Consider the following 22,084-nt stretch of genomic DNA (forward strand, 5'->3'; position numbering starts at 1 on the left):
ACACTCCTTGTTCAGAAATGGTTTGAGTAACATGATAGAGTTCAAGGTGTTGAATTGGCCTCTAAAATCCCCATATCTCGATCCGATCGAGCATCTGTGGGATGTGCTGGAAAAACAAGTCAGATCCATAGGGTCTTTAGTGTCCTTGCAACTTATAGGACCCTAAACTTTAAAAAAAACTTTTGACAAGTGAAGTCCCTCAGGCGCACTCCAAAATATTGGAGAAAGCCTCCCCAGAAGAGTGGAATCTGTTTTATCTGGAAAGGAAGGTGGGGCGCAACTCCATATTAATGTCTTTGGATTTAGAATGGGATGTCCCAAAAGCTCCTGTAGGTGTAATATGTAGATGTCCCAATACTTTTTGCCCATATTGTGTGTGTGTGTGTGTATATGTATGTATATGTATGTATGTGTGTGTGTGTGTATATATATATATATATATATATATATATATATATATATATATATATATATATATATATATATATATATATATATATATATATATATATATAAATATCATTTGCAAAAGTCTTCAGACCCTTTCACTTTTTTTTTTCTTTTTTAACACTTTGTTATGTTGAGGCCTTGTGCTAAAATAAAATAAATATTTTTTTTCCCCATCATTCTGCACTCAAAACCCCATGATGACAAAGTGAATACAGAATTTTAGAAATTTTTCAAATTTATTAAAAATGAAAAACTCAAATTTTTCATGGACATAAGTATTCAGACCCTTTGCTATGACACTTGAAGTTTAGCTCTGGGGGCCTCCCATTTCTCTAGATCATCAGTAAAAGACACATGAAAGCCCGCCTGGAGTTTGCAAAAAAAAAAAAAAGCACTTAAAGGACCCTGACTGTTAGAAACAAGATTATGTGGTATGGTGAAACCAAGGTTTGAACTTTCTGGCCTCAATTCTAAGCGTCTGGAGGAAACCAGGCACTGCTCATGACCTGCCCAATACCATCCCTACAGTGAAGCATGGAGGTGGCAGCATCATTCTGTGGAGGTGTTTTTCAGCGGCTGGGACAGGGAGACTGGGTAGGGTTGCAATAACGATGAATGGACCAAAGTACAAAGATATACTTAATGAAAACCTGATCCAGAGTGCTCTGGACCTCCAGACTGGGCTGAAGGTTCACCTTCCAACAAGACAATGACCCTAAGCACACAGCCAAGAGAACACAGGAGTGGCCTAGGGACAACTCTGTGAATGTCCTTGAGTGGCCCAGCAAGAGCCCTGACTTGAATCCAATAAAACATCTCTGGAGAGACCTGAAAACGTCTGTCCACCGATCGTCCCCATCCAACCTGACAGAGCTTAAGAGGATCTGCAGATGAGAATGGCAGAAGATCCCCAAATCCAATGTGTGAAAACCTTGTGGCATCATACCCAAGAAGACTGGGGGCTGTTATCACTTCCAAAGGGGCTTCAACTAAGTGCTGAGTAAAGGGTCTGAATACTTATGTCCATGCAATATTTTAGTTTTTCCTTTTCAATAAATTAGCAAAGATTATTAACATTTTGTTTTCACTTTATCATTATAGGGTTTGAGTACAGAATGATGGGGGAAAAACGTTAATTTTTTTTTTACTTTAGTACAAGGCCTCAACATAATGAAATGTAAAAGAATTGAAAGGGTCTGAAGACTTAGATATATGTAATTTGTTTTGTTGCGATTCCTTAGAAAATAAATATCGTTAGGGAAAGATTTTGGTTGGAATGTTTTTTTAAATTAAACATGTACGTAATGTTTTTGCTTTACATTAAGGCTATGTTCACACGGAGTATTTTGGGGGAGGAATATCTGCCTCAAAATTCAGTTTGGAACTTTGAGGCAGATATTCCTCTCCCTGCACGCCGATTTTCGCGGCGATTATGGCGCCGTTTTTCGCCCGCGGCCATTGAGCGCCGCGGGCATAAAACAGCGAGAAATACGCTTTCTCCTGCCTCCCATTGAAGTCAATGGGAGGTCAGAGGCGGAAGCGCCCGAAGATAGGGCATGTCGCTTCTTTTTCCCGCGAGGCAGTTTTACTGCTCGCGGGAAAAAGACGCCGACGCCTCCCATTGAAATCAATGGGAGGCGTTCTCGGGCCGTTTTTGCCGAGTTTTGCGACGCGGTTTCCGCGTCCAAAAACTCGGCAAAATACCCCGTGTGAACATAGCCTTAGAGATGTTTTTTTCTTTTGGACCATTTAACAATAACCAAGAGACCAAACTAGTAGTTGGAACGATATGAGCAGCTTTGAGCATGCTCGATCTTTAACTGAAAATCAATAACCTTTATGTTCAGTGTATCTCACAGTGAAATATCTCTAATGGTCGCTGAATACACATAACTATTACACTGCAGTAAACTGTATTTGTTAGTCCCATGGAAACCCTGTAAAACGGCATTGTAGGTTAATAAGGGAACAACTAATAGAATAATAGGGGAATTGCTTGTATGTATGTAAGTTCAATCTATTGTTTTAATATATTCATACAGTAAATGTATAATGTGCCATGAAGGACCATACTTCTACTAGCAGGTCAATTTTAATTCATAGAATGATGTATATGTATTTTTCAGCCTGTACATAAGACCATTCCGTCAACATAGATTACAGTTATAGTGTGGGCTTACAAAATGGTGTGTTTGTATTTTTATGGATACACCAAGAAATTTGACCATGCCTCCTGAATACTTTTTAAAAGGGTATATATTTTTTAGAAAAAAATATATATTAAAAATGGATATAGGAAAGCGCTACACCAAGGAGTTAGGTGGATTTATTTTGCAAAGAAGGGCAACGCGTTTCAACACAGAACCTGCGTCTTCATCAGGCCAAAAATATATCCTGAATACTTTGACAACATTTCGGAGTCTACTAGCTGAGAGATTAATGCCTAATATTGCTGGCAGTCGAGTGCGACTTGAAGGAATTGTTTCATGTACACAACTCCTTTGTGTAATGACGCTTATTGCCACAGGTTAGGCTTCTGAAGGCCCTGGTGATCCTCTATTATCATTCGGGCAAATTATGACCAACCATACAATGGCAATCCATGTAATAGGGTGGGCCTTGTCCGCCAGTGCGGGAGGGAGCCACTGATATTTAGCGGCTCTCGGCTCATAGATGTGGTCCAGAGCCGGGGACCCCTCTCAGATATCTATATGCCCTTGAATGGTCATATGGACAGGAGTTGTCTTAGTGAGGCAACACCTTTTTAAGGGTTAAAATGTACCTTTTAAAATATACTACAAATTATGTATAAGGGCGTTGCATCCGCTGTAATATTCTAAGCGTCAGAGATAAAGCCTCATGAGCTACCCGATGTTTGTGATGCTCACTGGGCTTAACGTGCAGAAAGTTTCATAGAGTGCAAGCTCTTTCTCCTGGTATCCCATATTCAGGACAGGACCTTTGCTGCAAAGCTCCTGATTATTATCATCAGGACCACGCAGCGAAGAAATCTACTGCCTACAGGGTCCGAGGCGACAGAGCTTGGACTTGTTGGATCCTGTCCTAAACCCGGGCGACTGTGGCTGCGCCTATGTGTATGGCCGCTTTTCTGAATCATCTTTTGGCTTAGATCGGTCCATTTTAAAGCTTCACCTTCACCTTGCGAACACTTTTTTCATTTGTTTCTCTAGCTACAAATCCTCTTTCTCTCGTTCTCCTGTTTTTGCAGCTTCTGGAACCGATCTGTCACCAGCTATTTGAGTTGTACCGCAGTTCTGAAGTGCGACTGAAGAGATTTACCATGCAATTCCTTCCAGAGTTGATTTGCATCTATTTGCGCCTCACTGCCAGTCGTGATCGGCAGAGCAACGGCTGTATTGAAGCTCTCCTATTGGGCATTTACAACTTGGTGAGCACATTGGTTTTGATAATAGTCGGTTTTACTTGCTTTGAACTGGGAAAATATTTTTTGTGTTGTTTTAATAGGAGTGTCCTACTTGTGGAACAACATTCTTCAGCCATTGACACATATTTATTGCCATATTATAATGAATGTATGTTTAATAACACTTCTAAAGATAATGAAAAGAATGGAGTTTCAGCAAAGCCCGGTTTAAAGTTGAAAATGATGTAACTTAAAGGGACCTACTACATTTGCTCTTTAGTGTAGGTATAAATAAAAACAACCTTAGAACAGTGTCTTCTCTTATTTACAGGAAATTGCTGATAAAGATGGAAACAATAAGGTGTTATCTTTTACTATTCCATCATTATCCAAGCCTTCAATATATCATGAGGTAAGAAAGGGGAACACAAACTTTAAAATATTGGAACGTCTCTGCCACGTGAAGACGGCAATTGTACAATCAAAAGACTTTGTTAAAAAGAATTGCTCAGTTGTAAAATTCTTACAGCAAGCATAAGGCCATCTTTTTATAAACCGCAATCCTATTTTACTTGATCTGGCCTAACTTGGCACCTGTCTCCAGAGTTCTCAGGGCATGCCAAAGTTACTTGAATCATGCGCCATCTCCATCCTCTGCCCACTTGTCCCAATCTGTATTACATCTTGGTTGGTCCATGGATCTTTCACAGAATCTCAGTTCTTACCTTGAAGTGATGTAGCAACAGACCTTTATTTAACATGGCTTTAAGGGTATGTCCACACGTGGCAGATTTGTTGCAAAAATGTATACGTCTGAATGGAACTCTTTCTGCATCATGTGTATGGATTTCCGCAAGTCACAGATGAAATGGACAGTTGCAGAAATTTATGCAACAAATCTGCCACATGTGAACATACACTTCTAGTACCATCCATCACATTCTGCAGCACTGATACGTCCTATAGCTCCATCCACCAGGTTAACATATCACTATGTGAAAGGAAAGATGAGGAAACTGCCGCACTCCAGTAGAAAAGTTTTGTTTTTAATTCACCAACACATCACCTGCAACCTTTCAAACCTCATAGGGTCTTTGTGAAGACCCTGTGAGGGTTGAAACGTTGCAGGTGATGTGTTGGTGAATTAAAAACAAACTTTTCTATGGAGTGCTGCGGTTTCCTCTTCTTTATTTGGATCTACCATTTCCCCTGGACTGGGGTTATCCTCCGCGCGCACCCCCCTGAAGTTAGGATTTTTATGTGGTCTGGATGGTTTTGACTGCTGGCTGTGCTGCCGATATTGAATTTCGCTATGTGAAAGGAAACCCATGCGAGCATCGGGAAAACATACAAACTCCGTGCAAATGTTGCTCCAGGCAGATTCAGAACCCCAGTGCTGGGTGGCAGAAGTGCTAACCAACATGTCCGAGTGCTGCCCAGATTGTTTAATGTCTGATTCAAAACGGAGTTTCATAGATGAGCAAGAAATAGAAATGAAAAAGATCAAACATGTGCAACGTGTGATTTGGTAATTTTTACCTCCCTCTTTGCGGCGTTAGCCGTCATCACTAGGGTCCATGGCTCTGACAGAGGGAGCTTTGAGCCAGCACGATCTCCTCCGAGTGGTTTACAGCGATCTTCACCCCCAGAGGGAAACTTTTACAGCACAGAACAGGTGAGGAGGGTTTTAGCAGTGAACACAGTGTATATTAACTCTTTCTTGTGGTTTAGAGAAAATGACACATTTTTACTTTTCTACAGGTTTGAAGTACTGAGTTTTCTTATGTTGTGCTACAACTCTGCTATTGTGTATATGCCGCCTTCTTCCTACCAGTCGCTATGCAGGATGGGCTCCAGGTAAGAAGGAGGGGGTCACAGTGAGTGAAGGGTTAAATGTATTTTTGCAATACAAGAAGATAGTAAAGTAAAAGTAGGTCCTATTTTGGTTAGTATTAAAAGCACCCAAACAACTGGTGGTGACTTATCTAGACTACACACAGCCTTATAGCAACTGAAACGTTACAGTGGGTATGGTCATTGTTACACTATGTGTGCTATTTGAGGCCCAGCTGTTTTGCATGACTCTGCTGGCTTGCAATCTCTTTTTGGCTGTTAATACGGGCCACCTTTAGGGCTCATTCAGACAAGCGTGTATTACGTCCATGTGACGGCCGTTAAATCAACGGCCTTCACACGGATTCATGTATTTCAATGGGGCCGTTCACACGATTGTTGTTTTAACGGAGCGTGTGAAGGGTCAGTGAAAAAATAGGACATGGGTGTACTTCAGACGTTGAAAACCTCAGTTTTTCATGTCCGAGGTAGCTGACGTTCCTCTGCATGTATGTGCAAGTGTGTGTCTAATTTAAGAGCCTTATCTTTGAGAACAGTGGTGATCTGGTATTGCAGTTCCTTCTTAAAGACTGCATACACCAAAGTTATTGCTTGGCAATGTTGTCAGATGAAATTCTGGCTAATATATGATTCATTTGATTTTTAGAAATGTATTGATCAGATTGTATACAAAAAGCCTCCCTTTGACATTTTCATTTTACATTTATCTTATATTCACAAGCCCTTTCCACTCTGACACCCACATATGAAATATGTTGCTTCTAAATAATTCAATGAGAACAATTTAGTTCAATATATTCTAATAGTACTACATCTGTGACTACTTAAAGGGAACCACCCTCACTCAGGGTAGCATAATGTAGTGACAGACCAGCTGAATTTAAAGCTGCTCATGAGAACTTACCTGCAGAGCCCGGGCAGCCCTTCCAGAGAGGATCCTGGCGCATTAATGAGCTGCTGCTAGCTGCACCCACTCTCAACTGATTGGCAGATGTTTCTCTATGCAATGTGAAAGGGAGACGTCTGTCAATCAGCAGAGAGTAGGCGGAGCTAGTGTCCGTTCATAAATACGCCTGGGCTCTGCAGGTAAGTTCTCATAAACTGCTTAACTTTAAAGGGTATCCCCAACCTAGACATTTACGGCATATCCTCAGCATGCTAGTCCCTGCCTGGAATCTGCAGCCATCAGCCACCGCAGCAACCGAGTGAAGCCCCCCCCCCCCCCCCCCGTTCTCTATATGCTGCGTATCCCAGGGCTGGAACCCGCATCTATCAGACATTTATAGCATATCCTGTGGATATGTGGGTTTGGAATACCCCTTTAAACAAATGAGACTACTGAAATCAGCGTAGCATTATGTCATTGACCGGTTCCCTTTTAAGAAGAGGTATGGTTGAAGTATTGGTTATTAATCACTAAGGCTACAATTATCTAAGAACCACCCAATGCCAGACGTGCCGTATGATGAAATTCTGTTTCCTTGATATGTACTGCTCATTAAAATTGAATGAGGAAGAAGCCAGTATGTTTGTATCTTGCTTTTCTCCAGATTGTGCGTGAGTGGCTTTCCGAGGCAGCATGAAAAACGCTGGAAGGAACTGTGCGGTCGTGTGGTGCTGGATCCTTCTTTCATGGTCCAGCTGCTCACTGGTGTTTATCATGCCATGTAAGTCGTCTAATATCAAAAGTAGATCCTGTTTTGTTTTGTTTTTTTGGTTGTTTTTTTTTTTGTTTTGGTTTTTTACAGACCAATTACATGAGAATCTGATAATTTATATGAATTAAACATGGAGCTTTGTTTACTTTAATTGAACATCTTGCTGCTGTTTCTTAAAATGGGAAATGTCCTCTGGCCCCCGCCGATCATTAGAAAGAAGGGGCTCGGGCTCCCCACTGACCACTGTGTCTCTTTGTATTCAGATTTAGAAATCTTCAGAACTCCGATTCTAGTGTTGTAATTCTAATGGTAGTAGATGGGAGATCAACTATCGCACAATATTTGTGTGAGAGGTTGACCACAATGGTGTACACCACCTAGGTAAGTATATAGTAATGAGGATAGGGGAAGAGATTGGGACAAGTTGTGGTCCATTAATAAATAACTTTTATTGGTTTATTAAAATTGAACAAATATTAAGATGCCTAGGGTGCAATTGGGTATGAGTGAGTGACCCCCAACCTCACATACCCGCGGGCCACTGGGATGGTGTGCCAGTAATGTTAAACCACAAGATAATTTAGGCTGATGTCTGCATACATTGAGCTGCACTATCAATTGGACATCTTGAAGGGTTAATATTGTGTGGTATCACACTACAGTAATTTGACAGCATATGAATGATTCTCATATAGGGCTGATGTGTTGATTACCAACTTCCTACTGTCTACTGCAGCGATGCCCCAGTAAGATGACTCGGATAATGATGCAGGACAGCCGTGCGTTGTAAACTGAGTTTCATACGGTGTTGTGTAACCTGAAAGGCTCTGACTGAATTAGCAGAGCGTGGAAACGGCTAACTCCACCTGGCTTGTGATGGAAACCGACGCAACCCTACGGGAATTATCCCAGAGGGCTCTCCCCTGACCCGGTGGGATACTGCAATAGCGTCCCTGGTTGTAAACAGGGCGGCAAGGCAAGAAAGAACTGTCCCAATATTGGAACAGGCAGCCGTGCAGCCGATGAGCGCTGAGTCTCGCTCAGCTGTTGGAGCGAGGCACCGCGAGTTCCCGCACAGTTCTCGCAGGATCTCGCTAGTGTACTAGCAGAGCGGTTGACAGCTTCGTATAGAAGACAGATTCAGTTACAGGTAAGCGGTGATTACATGTAGTATATGGAGGCCATTAGGTTGCACCTAAGTAATTTTAAAAAGAAGACTGTGCACCCGACGCGCGTTTCGCCAGCATTCTGGCTTCTTCTACCTGTAACTGAATCTGTCTTCTATATGGAGCTGTCAGCCGCTCTGCTAGTACATTAGCGAGAGCTGCGTGTTAAAAAAGATTTAGCGATTACTTAAGAAAACGATCATATGGTTTAGGTTGGGTTCATACTTGGTCAGAAATCTTTTAGACATGCATAGGATCTGTGTGATGATCTATCATGTCCCTTGTGTTTTTGTTAAAAAGGAAATACTGAAAAAAATTAAAAATAAATACGCAGTCAAAATCAATTTTGTTCACTGAAAAATCAGTAACCTGGATGCTATGGTTAATGGATGGATACAGAATTTTCCCAAATGAATCATTGCTGATTGTAAAACTTCTTGGAAATCAAATCCAAATCGATAGATTGTCATCCAATTTTCTTTCAATACCTATGATCCACTTTCCAAACATAAGTTCAAGCATAGTTTAATGCATAGCAATAACCGAGGGATGGCAAAAGCCATTCTAAGAAAATATGCTTCAGAATTATTTTATTGGGGGTGTTTAAGTGTTTTCTAAAATAGATATGATTAAACAGGACCTGTCAGCTCTTCTAAGACCCATTTATGCTGAAGGGGGGAAAAAAACACTTGGTATGGTAAGAAAAAATAAATAAATCACTTTTAAAGGAATTTAATGATAAAAGTAAACCGGAGATTACTGTTTTGTCAGTCTGCAGGATCTTCTGCATGTTTCTAAAAACCTACTCTTTTACAAATCTAGCAGAGAACACGGATTAATTACTTTCAGATGGTAAATGGATGAGGGGATGTGGCTTAGCCAAGGGAGTGGAACTTAATATTGATGTCTTACTGCAGTCATGACCGAGGGGGGAGGTTCCTGCTGAAGCCAGTTGTCTTACTACCAGGCACAATATTAAGAAAGGGATTGGGAGAAATGTCTGATCCCCCTTTAGCACAAAGGGAAGATTTCTTTATAAATTTATCTGTTTTATTTTGCAATACGAGTCAAAATAGGATTTAAATAAAAATGTATCTTTTTTCTAGTTCCTTTTAAGAGGACCTGGTATCTTGCTTGATATGTCTGCTTAGTAAATACTCGTATCCCCCATTATATAATTCTGGAACACCTTTTCTTGGATCTCTTATGTCATAGGGTTTGTTCCTGTACACTCTGACACTTAACGATTATCGTCAGTTTGTGTGGGGACACTCCACATTGACGCACTGAATAGTAACAACAAGTTGATAATTTTGAAAAAAAGCTTTGTTGTGAGGGCTGAAACGTCTTTCTGATTTAGGTGGTCGGGAGTTATGGAATCAGCTGAGCTACGCTGTTTCCAGAGCTATGGAAACATCGTAGTTAGCTGTGCTACGCTGTTTCTACAACTCATGTTCACTTTTATGGGAGTTACGGAAACCGCGAAGCTCCGCGAGTTTATGGGACCCCGTTCTAAGGATAGGTGCAGTCCCAGAACTTGGACCCGCACCTATCGGACAATTATGGCATTTCCTGTGAATATGCCAAAAATGTCCAACATATGAAAACCCCTTTAAGTGCACAGCCCAGTGTACATGCCACTTCTAAACAAAAGGTGAAGGGTGATACTTCCATTCTGTAGTCTTTTCACATTTTTATTGTCATCCTCACCCTGTCCTTGGAAAAATGACTTCTATTATAAATGTGTCTAATTAACAGATACAACGGGGAGTGGGAACAAGGGCAAGAGGTCCTGGATGACATCATCTATCGTGCCCAGCTGGAGCTTTATTCTCAGCCCTTGCTGGTAAGTGACGTACCGTACATCACAGCCTGTCCTACAATAGTTTTAGGATTGCATGAGCATCGGTTTTATTAAGCCGCAGAGAAACATGGAGCGCTGAAAGTTATCGGCTCTGCATACAGAGAAGTATGCGCTGGTCTCTGTATTTAGAAGGTTACTTTTTCTCTTCCATACAGGTTGCAAATGCAATGAAAAACTCCCTGCCATTTGATGCTCCTGACACTTCACAACAAGGACAGAAAGTACTGAAAGTTGAAGTGACCCCCACAGTCCCTCGCATCTCTCGAACAGCCATCACTACCGCCTCAATACGAAGGCACCGTTGGAGGAGAGAAGGTAGCAGCAGTAATCGTAACTAGATTACAACCTTTAGAAATTTTTACTGCTTTGATAATATCTGTGATCATGGCAACATGCATGTGAAAATACCTCAACTGTGCACTTCTGAATTGATACTACCTGTGATGCATAGCTATACATTACATAATTACCAATATGATGGTTTGAGTCTTTTTTTTTTTTTTTTAAGTGCTTTATTTTCCTGGCAATGACCAATTCCTGCATACTTAATAAGTGCACAAATATCTAAAAAGAACAACGCCATTGCAGGCAGCTAGTCCAGTTCAGAGGGCGGGCTGAATAGAAGTCTAGTTACGATCCACTCCATCACAGCATTTTCACAAAATCATGTTCCAGTGCCATAGGTGTAGAACATGTACAGATTACTGCTTTCTGTGAAGCCTCTGCCTTTAGCTCACTGCAAGTCCTCTAATGTCCAGTCGGCACAGAAATCCCCAATCTTTACTTGTCCTGTACGGGTACAATTACTGACAGATCCCCCTGGGTAGGTGAGGGTCCTTTTTACACAAAATACATTTCTGATCAGTTTGCAAATGTAATTCCTTGTTAGGATGGATGTAAGGGAGTGTTCACATCTCACTGTCAATTTTTTTTGCAAAATTGTGGCAATAAAAGCGATTTGATCGTGACGTATAAACACACCATTAGGCTGGATTCACACGAGCATGTTACGTCCGTAATGGATGGAACGTATTTCGGCCCCAAGTCCCGGACCGAACACAATGCAGGGAGCCGGGCTCCTAGCATCATAGTTATGTACAACGCTAGGAGTCCCTGCCTCGCTGCCGGACAACTATCCCGTACTGTAATCATGTTTTCAGGGGCTCCTAGCGTCGTACATAACTATGATGCTAGGAGCCCAGCTCCCTGCAGTGTTCGGTCCTGGACTTGAGGCCGAAATACATTCCGTCCTTTTACGAACCGAACATGCTCGTGTGAATCCAGCCTTAGTGTGATGTAGCCAATAAAGTATATTTATAGCAAGGGTTTTCACACCGGTGTCATTAAAGGGGTTTTCCCATCCGAGACACTTATGACATATCCACAGAAGAATATGTCATAAATGTCAGATAGATGCGGGTCTCACCTCTGGGATATGCACCGATCTCTAGAACGGGGCTACCTAAACCCTGTTGTACCTCTCTGTGTTGTGGCTGGCGTCTGATCCCCGACCCTGAATTACAGAAACGGCGTAGCTTGCTGAGCTACGCTGTTTCCATATGTCCCATAGAACTGAATGTTCGTTATGAAAACAGCGTAGCTCGCATGCTACGCTACTTCTGTAACTGCCATTCACTACTATGGGAGTTACGGAAACAGTGTATCTCTGCTCATGGTCGGAAATCAAGCTTCAGCCACAACACAGAGCAGTAGAACGGGGCTTAGGGGGCCACGTTCTAGAGATAGGTGAGGGGCCCAGAGGTGGCACCCGCATCTATCTGACATTTATAAGATATTCTATGGATATGTCATAAATGTGTCTGATGGGAAAAGCCCTTTTAAGTTTGAGTGCCTGTGATTGAACTGCACATGTCTGGTTTACATAAAGCAGCAGTTTATTTGCATATGGCTTAATATTAAAATTGCCATATAAATTTTACCCCTTCGATTTTCTTTTTCTAAGAAGTTTTCCTACTTCGATTCTAGCACCAAGAGAATTTCGCCACACTCCTAAAAATTACTTCTAATTCATTCGTTCGTTTAGCAGATAATTATTTGTGGGCTTGAAATTAATTTTTTTTTAAATTCCCCTCTATCCTTACAATACATATTATATGTCTGTAATCTATTCTGCAATAGTTCATAACTAGTCATTCAGTTGGGATGAATGAAGGTGAAGCTCACTGCATGTTCATTGCACATTCCCACCAGGAAAGCCAGAACAATAATCGCTTCTAGTCACATTACTTTGCTAAACTAGCAAGCCAGAAACATTACTGAAGCAACTTTGCTACTAAAGCAGCCAGTCATTTGTATTCCAGGGACTCTCATCCAATGTAGAACCTTCTTAAAGGAAATCTTGCTTCGGCTTGCTTATTTCCAGTTAGTTTATAGTGAGTTGCTATGTAGAATACAAGTAAACTACATACAGAGAAAGTATTATATTAGCAATCTGGACAATGGAGGAAATGTCTGCAGCTTAGAACTTCCTTTTAACTTCCATCTCCTTATCAGCTGGACAGTTCCAGTCCTGAGGCCCAGTGTATAACTTGTCATGATAGAGGCTATGGACAAAAAACAGAGAGCGAGCTTTGCTTTAGCGAGCTATATAATCTTAATTGGTTGTCCAGGACCAGAAAAAAAAAATGCTTATTTTATTATTAATGCTTTTATTTTTTTTCCTCTCCCTCTAGTGACAGCGCCACATCTGTCCATGGGCTGCATCTGGTATTGCAGCTCATCCCCATTCAATACCAGACACAGTCCATGGACAGATGTGGCAGTTTTTCTGGAAAAATCCTGGACAACCCCTTTTTAAGCTGGCCATGTAAGATAACTGTTGGCCAACCCCAGGACAGCTATAGCCTCAACTCCTCCATAAACATGCATGCTCTAATTGGCTGTCTGGATAAGTATTAATACATAGAATCGCCCTTGCATATCATCATTCAGTTATATGTACTGTAGATGTAACCTACGTGCAAGCATAAGTCACTTTGTTACATCATACGTATAGGAACGTATTTAAGGAGTTCTCCTAAGCACAGCCACAGTTAGGAGTTGTTTGAATGGAGTGGTGGTCTTGCAGGTGCCCTGCCGCTCTATTCAATGTCTGTAAGGGTTGGCGGAGTACACGCTCGTCTATTTCAGACCGCCTATAGACATTAAATGGAGCGTCATGGCACATGCAAGACCACCACTCCATTCCAACTACCACCGTGAGGAGGTATGGAGGGGGGGGGGGCTCGGGAGCCAAATTCTAGTGATTTAAGGGGGCCCCAGTGATAATACATTAATCATAGGTGATAAATGTTTTTCATGGGACAACTGCTTTAACATATTGATTTACAGAAAGTAACATAGTCCGTTTTCATGTACAGCGTAATGCACAATTCTTTAGGCTTCTGAGGTGAAATATTAGAACGTCCCCTGCGGTCATCCTTTACCCGGGTCTTGTTCAACTTATTTGCTTTCTGGGTTGTATATTCTTAAACCAGGCACCATACAATAAACTGATGAGAAAAAAAATATAGCCCAGAATTCAGTAAAATAAAGAGCATTGTATTATAGAGCCTCCGTTAAGATGCTAGGAGTGTGTCTGTCCACTGGTTCCAGTAGTAGCCAGCCGAAATCTGCAGCTGAGGGCCATGTAATAAAAGAAATCAACTCCATTCACTTGCAATGTATTAGCAAAGTTATTTTATGTATAAACTGTATGTACAACACTAGGTACTACACTTTTTATCATAACCATTCGTTACACCTATGTGAAAGCCCTTGTACTGGCCCTTCTCCCAACCCTTTTTATATCCATATGCTCGGATGTTGTTTGGTTCAGAAATTATGAAACTTTTTCTTGCATACGTATGTGTTTTATAAATGTTTGTTTCAGTTTTCTGTTCTCTTGTAATCAGTCAGAAGTTTCTCTTCTTTAATCCACAGATGGTTTTTTGCTTTCATTCACCTTCTATTCTGTTATTCGTCCTATTTGTTCAAGTTGCCTGAAAATCTTTGTTTCATATAAACAACCTGCTTACGTCTGTAACTGTAGGTCCTGGTTTTGAGTTTATTATTTTAGAGCAGGTTCTATTTATAACCGTTTTATAACCCCGGGCTCGTTTAGTTCTGGTGTCCATTGATGTGAACATCAGGGCATTATAAGGGCACATTATTTTATCAGTAAATCATTTCATTCATTTTTCATGCATTGTTCATTTAGATTTAATTTGTATTGGCACCAAGTTGTATTTACATGTACGTGTTTTGTTCGTTTGCTTGTCCTAGACTGTACATTAATTTTTTTTAATTTTATTTTTTTAAATGTCACAATCGATTTTTAGATTTGCTGTATTTTGATCTTGTTTTGGAGAAGCCACACTGAGCAAACAAGTGTAAGAAGTATCTGCCTCTTCACAAATACACTAAAATGTTCCTGTGTTGAATCCCAGATGGTTTTGACCTCACAACTGACTCGAATCCGGGCTCCCCGAACTTGCGCACCAGTCCAAACCTAGGGGACACTCCCGAAGGGGATGTTCTCGTGTACCTGACCCCTGAGACCATCTTTCCAGAAGCTGCCACACAGGGTAGGCCAGAGATGTGGAGACAGGAGCCTACAAGAGAGTTGACTGTTTATAGAGACCCCTTCCTGTTTAGTGCTTTCATTCATTTCCTAACAATGCAATAGATTCTCCGTATCTGTTGTCAAGGCCAAGGTCAGGTATTAATATTTTGTTAATAAGCCCTGCTCAGCCTATTTCCCTGCAGACATGCTTGGCATGGCTATGGAATACATTTAGCGATAACATTTAACTGAAGGCATGGGAATTCTGCTGGTGAACTCTTATTTCACAGTGCGTATACTTAGTCGCTGCCCAGTTTTGATACTTTATCTGTTTCACGCATCTCGGTAACGTTCATTAAATGTTTTTCATGTTCGGCATAAAGTGCTCAGTCCTGATTCTAGTCTGCAAGAATTTCCATACGTAACAGATGTGGACCCCCACGTCACCCTGGTTTTAGAATGTTTTATGGTATTTAAGCTCTAGTGAGTGGCATAATTTTGTGTTTTATGCATCACTTCTTCCTTTTAGTTCTCCATATTGAACTACTTGTAAGTACGATTTTCTAAACCTAGAGATAAAAAAAACATGTAGATGCTTTAGGATATTTGTTGAGCTGCTAAACTTGAGTGGTCTAAGGCTCTATTCACATCTGTGTTGGGGTCCCGTTCTGATGTTCCGACAGAGATTTCCATCAGAACGGGACCCTGAACAGACACAAACTGACACAGACGGAAACCAGAGGTTTCCGTTTCAATCACCATTGATTTCAATGGTGACGGATTCGGTGCCTATGGTTTACGTTTGTCTCTGTTGTGCACCGGACCCATCATTTTGCCGGAAGCAATAGCGTAGTCGGCTGCGTAAGTTTGTGTCTGTTCAGGGTCCCGTTCTGACAGAAAGCTCAGAAGAAACGTCAGAACGCAGATGTGAACAAAGCCTTACTGTGTTGCATCATAGATTATTTGGTGTAACACAAGTATTTCCTACCAATAGTGGCCATAATTTCATCTAATAGTTCCATAGCCAAAATGTAAAGCCGAAAATGCACATTTAAGACAATAAATTTCAGTGTTGTGTTTGGAGAAGAATGACCGCAGCTTCTGCTTGTTCCAGTTACATAATTACTATTATAATTTAAAAACTAAAATGAATGAGGTCGCCCGAAGATAAATATTTTATCCAGTGGAACCCGATGAGCCTTGCACCATCCTGCAGGAACAATCTGTGAATTTGCACTGTTTAGAAGGCCATAGATAGATGTAACTAACTTCTGATTTCTGAAAATATTTTTTATGGTCTTTATAAATAAAGATAGTTTTCAAAGTATTTGTAGCTACTTCTCTGATAGTGTAATATAATAGTATTGTAATGCTCACAAATAAGGAGACCACACCATAACCTTAAGTATCCCTATACAAAAATTGGGTGTACATTGATCCCTCTGTGAAATGAGACTTCCCAAGTCCTGGAGTCGGTTTATTCATTTGGATAGAGGTGTTGCATGTAATAATAGTTGACTGCATGTGCATGGCTCCAAACAGCTCAAGAAAGATTGGCACTTCGCTTTCTCATGTTTTTGATTTACTGGGGGCACAGGCGGCTGTTACTAATTTTTCTATGTATTAATTTTCAATGCATTGCTTTTAAAAGAAAAATGCTGCTCTTTACCGAAAACCCATACCCTCAGGCCCCATGCACACAGCCGTAGTTTTCATATTGGCCACGGACACTTTTCCCACGGATGCATGTCCGGGCCATAGAAAGGATCCACAGAATATAGATCGTGTCGTATTCTTGTTCGCAATTGTGGCACGGACTCTCCCATAGAAGTCTATGGGCGCTTCCACAATTTGACGGCTACAGATTTGTATCCGTAGCCATCAGATCCATATTTGCAGACCGTAAATACGCTTACCGTCGTGTGCATGTGGCCTCGGTTTAGATGGGTGAGTGGATGGATATTGTGGTCAGGTCAGAAAACACAGAACTAAACAGTCAAATTGTCAATAGATTTTAATCATCAGATACATTACCCAGACCTCCTGAGAGAAACATGGATCATCCTAGGACTCTGTCGTCATAACCCCTCTCAGTAGAACCACAGGGGTTAGGGATATTATGGCAGAAAGAAACTGGCCTAACCCTGAGTTTCTACTACACCTGTGATTAAAAAAGCGAAATGTTACCCTCCATATCCCCTTTGTGCATACAGCTTTAAATCCAACCGGGGCTTCAGGACACCCTGACATAATTATCCTGTCTCTTCATATTATTCTATGAATGTTTTTTTGCCAGAGAGTCTATAAAAATGGCACTTATATTATGGCTTTTTAATAATAGAAATTCTCACCCCTCAGCCCTCCCTGTTTCCCCTTGTAAACCACATCACAAATAAGCTAAAAACTGCAACACTAAGGGTATGTTCACACGCTTAACCAGAAACGTCTGAAAATACTCGTGTTTTTCACTGCGTTTTTTGAGCTGTTTTCAATAGTCAATGAAAAACGTCCCAAGAAGTGACATGCCCTTTTTTTACGCAGCCGTTTTGAAAAACGGCCCGTCGGAACAGAACGCCGTTTTCCCATTGCAATCAATGGGCAGATGTTTGGAGGCATTCTGCTTCCGATTTTTCAGCTCGAAAAACGGCCGAAAATAAGCCAGGTGAACATTCCCTTAAATGGCTTTTCCAGGTTTCGAAAAACATCACTGCTTTCTTCCAGCAGCACCTCTGTCCATGGGCTTTGTCTAGTATTGCATCTCCGCTCCATGAAAGTCAATGGGGCTGAGCTTCAATACCACACACAACTTTTCGACATGTCTGGTGTGGTTTTTGGAAGAAAGCAGCCATGTTTTTCTAAAGCTGGATGGGTTTTAACTTTATATTCCTGTATCCAGCACTTGGGAAGAGTGGATGTCTTCCCAGGAGAAATCCTAGAGTTCTCAATATGTATCACAGTCTCTTGGTGACCACTGCAGTTTCTTCTGTAGCATGAATATCAAATGTAGTTACCTGATGAATACAGTGTCTGGTGCTAGGTAACAGCCCGAATACATTTCAGATACTGTCAAGCAGAGCAGTCACTGCCAGGGGTAGTGTCTGAGTAATTTATCTGTCAGGAAGAATATTAGAGACATACACCTTCCTTCATGAGCATAGAACATCGGAGCCTTGCCTGCTCTCCTGGTTCTTGTCCATTTTTATATTAATAACATCTGAAGGGCTTCCCGCATAAGTTTGACTGCTCATCTAGTTATCAACCAAAATGTATCCTCCGCATATACACGATACGATCAAGACATAAAATATCTGTTCAACAACTCCTTAAAAAATGTCTGATCCAAATAATTTTCCAAAGTATTCACATATTTAGAAAAATACAAGTCTTTATTATCCCCTTAGGGAAAATCACCCACTAGGTTACATACAGTTAAAAAACAAACAATTAAAAACACCCCGGATGGGAATATCCACCATGACATATAATCATGACCATATGATCATATACAAAGTATTTATGCAGAGAGCAGGAATCTAGAATCTGATCTCCCACGTTATAAGTCACATTAGTATCAACAATAGTTATTTACCTGTAGTAGACATGATGGCAGATGACAAATGTCCTATCAGAGGAACACCTCGACGCGCATTTCGCTTCCTTCATCAGGAGGTGATTATACTAGTATTTTACACGTTTAAATACTGAACTTAATGTGGTGATGTCCAATGGCGCATAACAAGTCACACCCCTCCCCACGTCAGACCGTCCGCGTCACGGCCGGAAGCATGCGTACCAAGCCTCATTCTGAGTCATTATTCTGACAACTTCCGGTCTGACGCTAGAGAGACCATGTGACCTCCATGCGCATCCATCACAACCCAGGTAATTAGATCTAATAATATCAAACATCCAATCAGTATGAAAAGATGTCCTCTGCCAAATATATAGAGAACAACTTTAGTGTTTTTATGAGTAAAGAAAGTAAGTAAGGAAAGAAAGAATGAGTCTACATAAATAAAAGCATAAAAACTTACATCGATTTAATTTAAAACACCTTCCATATACCAAAGATTACGCATTTATGCACATGTATACATGCAGTGCCCGCAAAGAAGTTTCACGCCCACATGCATATACACATATGCAACAGTGGAACACACAACTAATTTTATTGTTCAAATGTACATCATATAGCATCCCTTTTTATTTATTATAAACATAATATACAGTAACATATGTGCAAAAACATTATTAAACCAAGATTATTAAGGGGACCGTAAAGGACGGACCATACCCCCAACCACGTATAAGACTATCAAACTAAATAAAAACAAAATGTGTAATATATGGATTCGAGGGTGATCACGTCCAGCAAACTGTTCATCTAGGCCTAAAATCGTCCTTGAGCATCGCACAGGAAAATTGTTTGTTAGGGAGCCTGAGACTGAAGTCCACATTAACCAGTTCTCGGAATCGATAGTTTCTCTTTAATGTAGATTATGAATCATTGATATCAAACATTGTTTTACATTCTCTTAATAACCTCTTAACCCTGCCAGATTCATTCGTATGAAATTTGCATAATGTATAAGCCTAAGTATTACGTGATATGGTGGACCATATGTGCGAGTTGCTTAATGGTAGATTAACTATTTATGAGGACACTCATTATCTTTTGTATTATATATAATTAATGCAACTTCATTGTTAGCAAGCTTTTCTTTATAAAACATGATTTCTTTTAAGCTTGAGAATCTTCTCCCTGTGCCTGGTTTCTTCACCTTTTAATATTTCATGTCTGTGAATGATTCTCTTACCATCTCATGTCTATAATGGGTTTGGGTAGAGGCCATGACGGCACTTCAGATAGAACTACTTTAGTGTATTAATGGAACATTTCTTTACAAATGACATCATTGATTACTTTACCGGTGGGTTTGGCTGTCCAGACTCAAGCATTTTACAACTATCCAAGTTTGAGTACCACTGTTGCATGTGTGAAATATTCGTTCCGGTCTCCGCATGGGTCTGCATGACATTAGCACTAATGTTTCTGGCTGTGCGCTCGTCTTTACGTATGCCTAAAAACTGTATGCCTCTGCTTCCATCGGATGAGCAATCTAGAGACATGGTGGCCTTGATAGGGTAATATCAGGTAGGTAAGGAGGATGTATAATTGTGCATTATATAAAATGTGCTGCATGTAATATAAAATGTGCCTTGTTTTAGATGTTTACTACTTAAGTAAAACCAAAAATGCCACCACCCTCCTGAAATACGTATTCGTCTGAGTGCATACTCCTCATTCATTCCAAGTTTTCTTTCGAATTATTCAATGTTTTTGATTTAGGTTTTTTTTTTTCATTTTTTTTTTAAAAATTATTTGGAAATATACTTGGTATAAATGGACCCTTTATGATTTTTTATTTTTTTTGCAATACAATTCTTACTTTCTAGATCTTTTGGTCATCCAAGAAGTGCTTTTTTTTACCTAAAAAGAACAAGTAACGCTAACATGAGAACTGATAGGTCCTCTTTAATGAGGACTTACTGGCTTCTACTCTTTGACGCATTTTATATCTGTTTTAGTAAATACTTGTATTCCCCATAATATAATCATTTTGGAACGTCCTATTAGAATTCTGCATTGTGCCCATCCTCTGTTATTCCTCAGTAGGTGTTCCTACACATCCTGACACTGTTTGCAATGATTGGACAGGGTCAGTGTGTAGGGACACACCCCATTGACAAGGAGAATGGTAGCACCTAGTTGACTATTTATACATTTCCAGGAGGAATAACAGAGGAACAGCATTATCCAGAGTTCTAAGAAAACCAAATCCGTCACTGTTATTTTGTGAGAAATGCAAGTATTCTCTAAAATAGACACTTCAGGAGTGCCAACTGCTCCTAGGTTAAATTGAATTCATAGAATAAATAATGGCTTGATGTGGCCTTGGTTTAGTATTTTTGTTTAAACCGTTGCCATTTTTATGGCCTCTGTAGGCAGTGGAGAGGGGTACACACCGTAATATTAATTTCAGGGGTTCTCTGGAATTTCAAAGGAAAAACGTGCACATGTGAATTTCATATTCCTCTATGGAAGAAAAATTTACACTACTTTAATGGAAAAATCCCTAAAGCAGCAATAAAATGGAATGACCCAGCAGATGTTTTCTGTATTTTCTCCACTTTAAACAGAACCTCTCACCTGTCCATACATGTGCAGCATGTAATGGGCAGGGCTGTACAAACCCTGTCTCACTATAAAAAATGTTTCTATCCTCCTCCGTTATTTAGATATCGTTGCCGTTCTATATGGCGCTTAAATAACCCCCTGAACGGTCAATGGGGCGTTTCTTTATTTCCAAATGACATAGGGGCGTGTTACTTATCTTTCTGACACTGTCCAATCCGCTACGGACGGTGTCAGGGCGGCTTGTGCTGTGTGATCTCTCTCACGGGATCACACGGTCTTGTCGTTCTGCAGAGAGCGCGCACACACTCCCGTTCGCGCACACATCTCAGACGTTGCCACTCCCAACGATACTCCCGCTGCCACAGAACAGAAGAAGAGGAGAATAAGATCTCACATCCAGGTTTGTATAAATCTTCTCCTCCTTTTCTGTTCTGTGGCGGCGGGTGTATAGCCGGAAGTGGCGACGACTGAGACGTGCGCGCGAACGGGCATGCGCATGCTCTCTGCAGAATGACAAAACGGTGTGATCTCGCAAGAGAGATCACACAGCACAAGCTTCTTTCACACTGTCTGTAGCTGATTGGACGGTGTCAGAAAGATAAGTAACACGCCCCCATGCCATTTAGAAATAAAGAAACGCCCCATTGACAGTACAGGGGGTTATTTACATATAAGGCGCCAAATATAAAGGCACCGATATCTAAATAACGGGGGAGGATAGAATTTTTTTTAAAAGTGAGACCGGGTTTGTTCAGCACTGCCTATTACATGCTGCTCTCGGCTGCACAAGTATGGGCAAGTGAAAGGTTCTCTTTAAACTACGTTGTATCTTATTATAAAAAATAATTTTTTAGAACATAAAACTATTGGAGGAAATTCCAGTCGGTGAAAAAGACAGTGGCCTTGGCTTACCTCATTTTATTTTCTAACCTTTGCTGCAACAA

At 40.7% G+C, this 22,084-nt stretch overlaps 1 protein-coding gene across 2 annotated transcripts in view; it reads left to right on the forward strand.

Annotated features, from left to right (window-relative positions):
* The window catches only part of HYCC2 (hyccin PI4KA lipid kinase complex subunit 2), an 87,333-nt gene that overhangs the window by 59,718 nt on the left and 5,531 nt on the right, over positions 1–22,084 (forward strand). The window contains exons 5-12 of one of the 2 annotated variants that reach the window (XM_075829773.1): positions 3,680–3,859; positions 4,167–4,247; positions 5,395–5,510; positions 5,597–5,692; positions 7,240–7,356; positions 10,272–10,359; positions 10,533–10,692; positions 14,826–14,963. In XM_075829773.1, the coding sequence (XP_075685888.1) occupies positions 3,680–3,859; positions 4,167–4,247; positions 5,395–5,510; positions 5,597–5,692; positions 7,240–7,356; positions 10,272–10,359; positions 10,533–10,692; positions 14,826–14,963 (976 nt within the window). The remainder of the gene's footprint in view (positions 1–3,679; positions 3,860–4,166; positions 4,248–5,394; positions 5,511–5,596; positions 5,693–7,239; positions 7,357–10,271; positions 10,360–10,532; positions 10,693–14,825; positions 14,964–22,084) is intronic. The other variant, XM_075829774.1, reaches the window with a different exon arrangement.

This window comes from Rhinoderma darwinii, chromosome 6, assembly GCF_050947455.1.
Source record: "Rhinoderma darwinii isolate aRhiDar2 chromosome 6, aRhiDar2.hap1, whole genome shotgun sequence".
In the NCBI taxonomy this organism is placed as follows: Eukaryota; Metazoa; Chordata; class Amphibia; order Anura; family Rhinodermatidae; genus Rhinoderma; species Rhinoderma darwinii.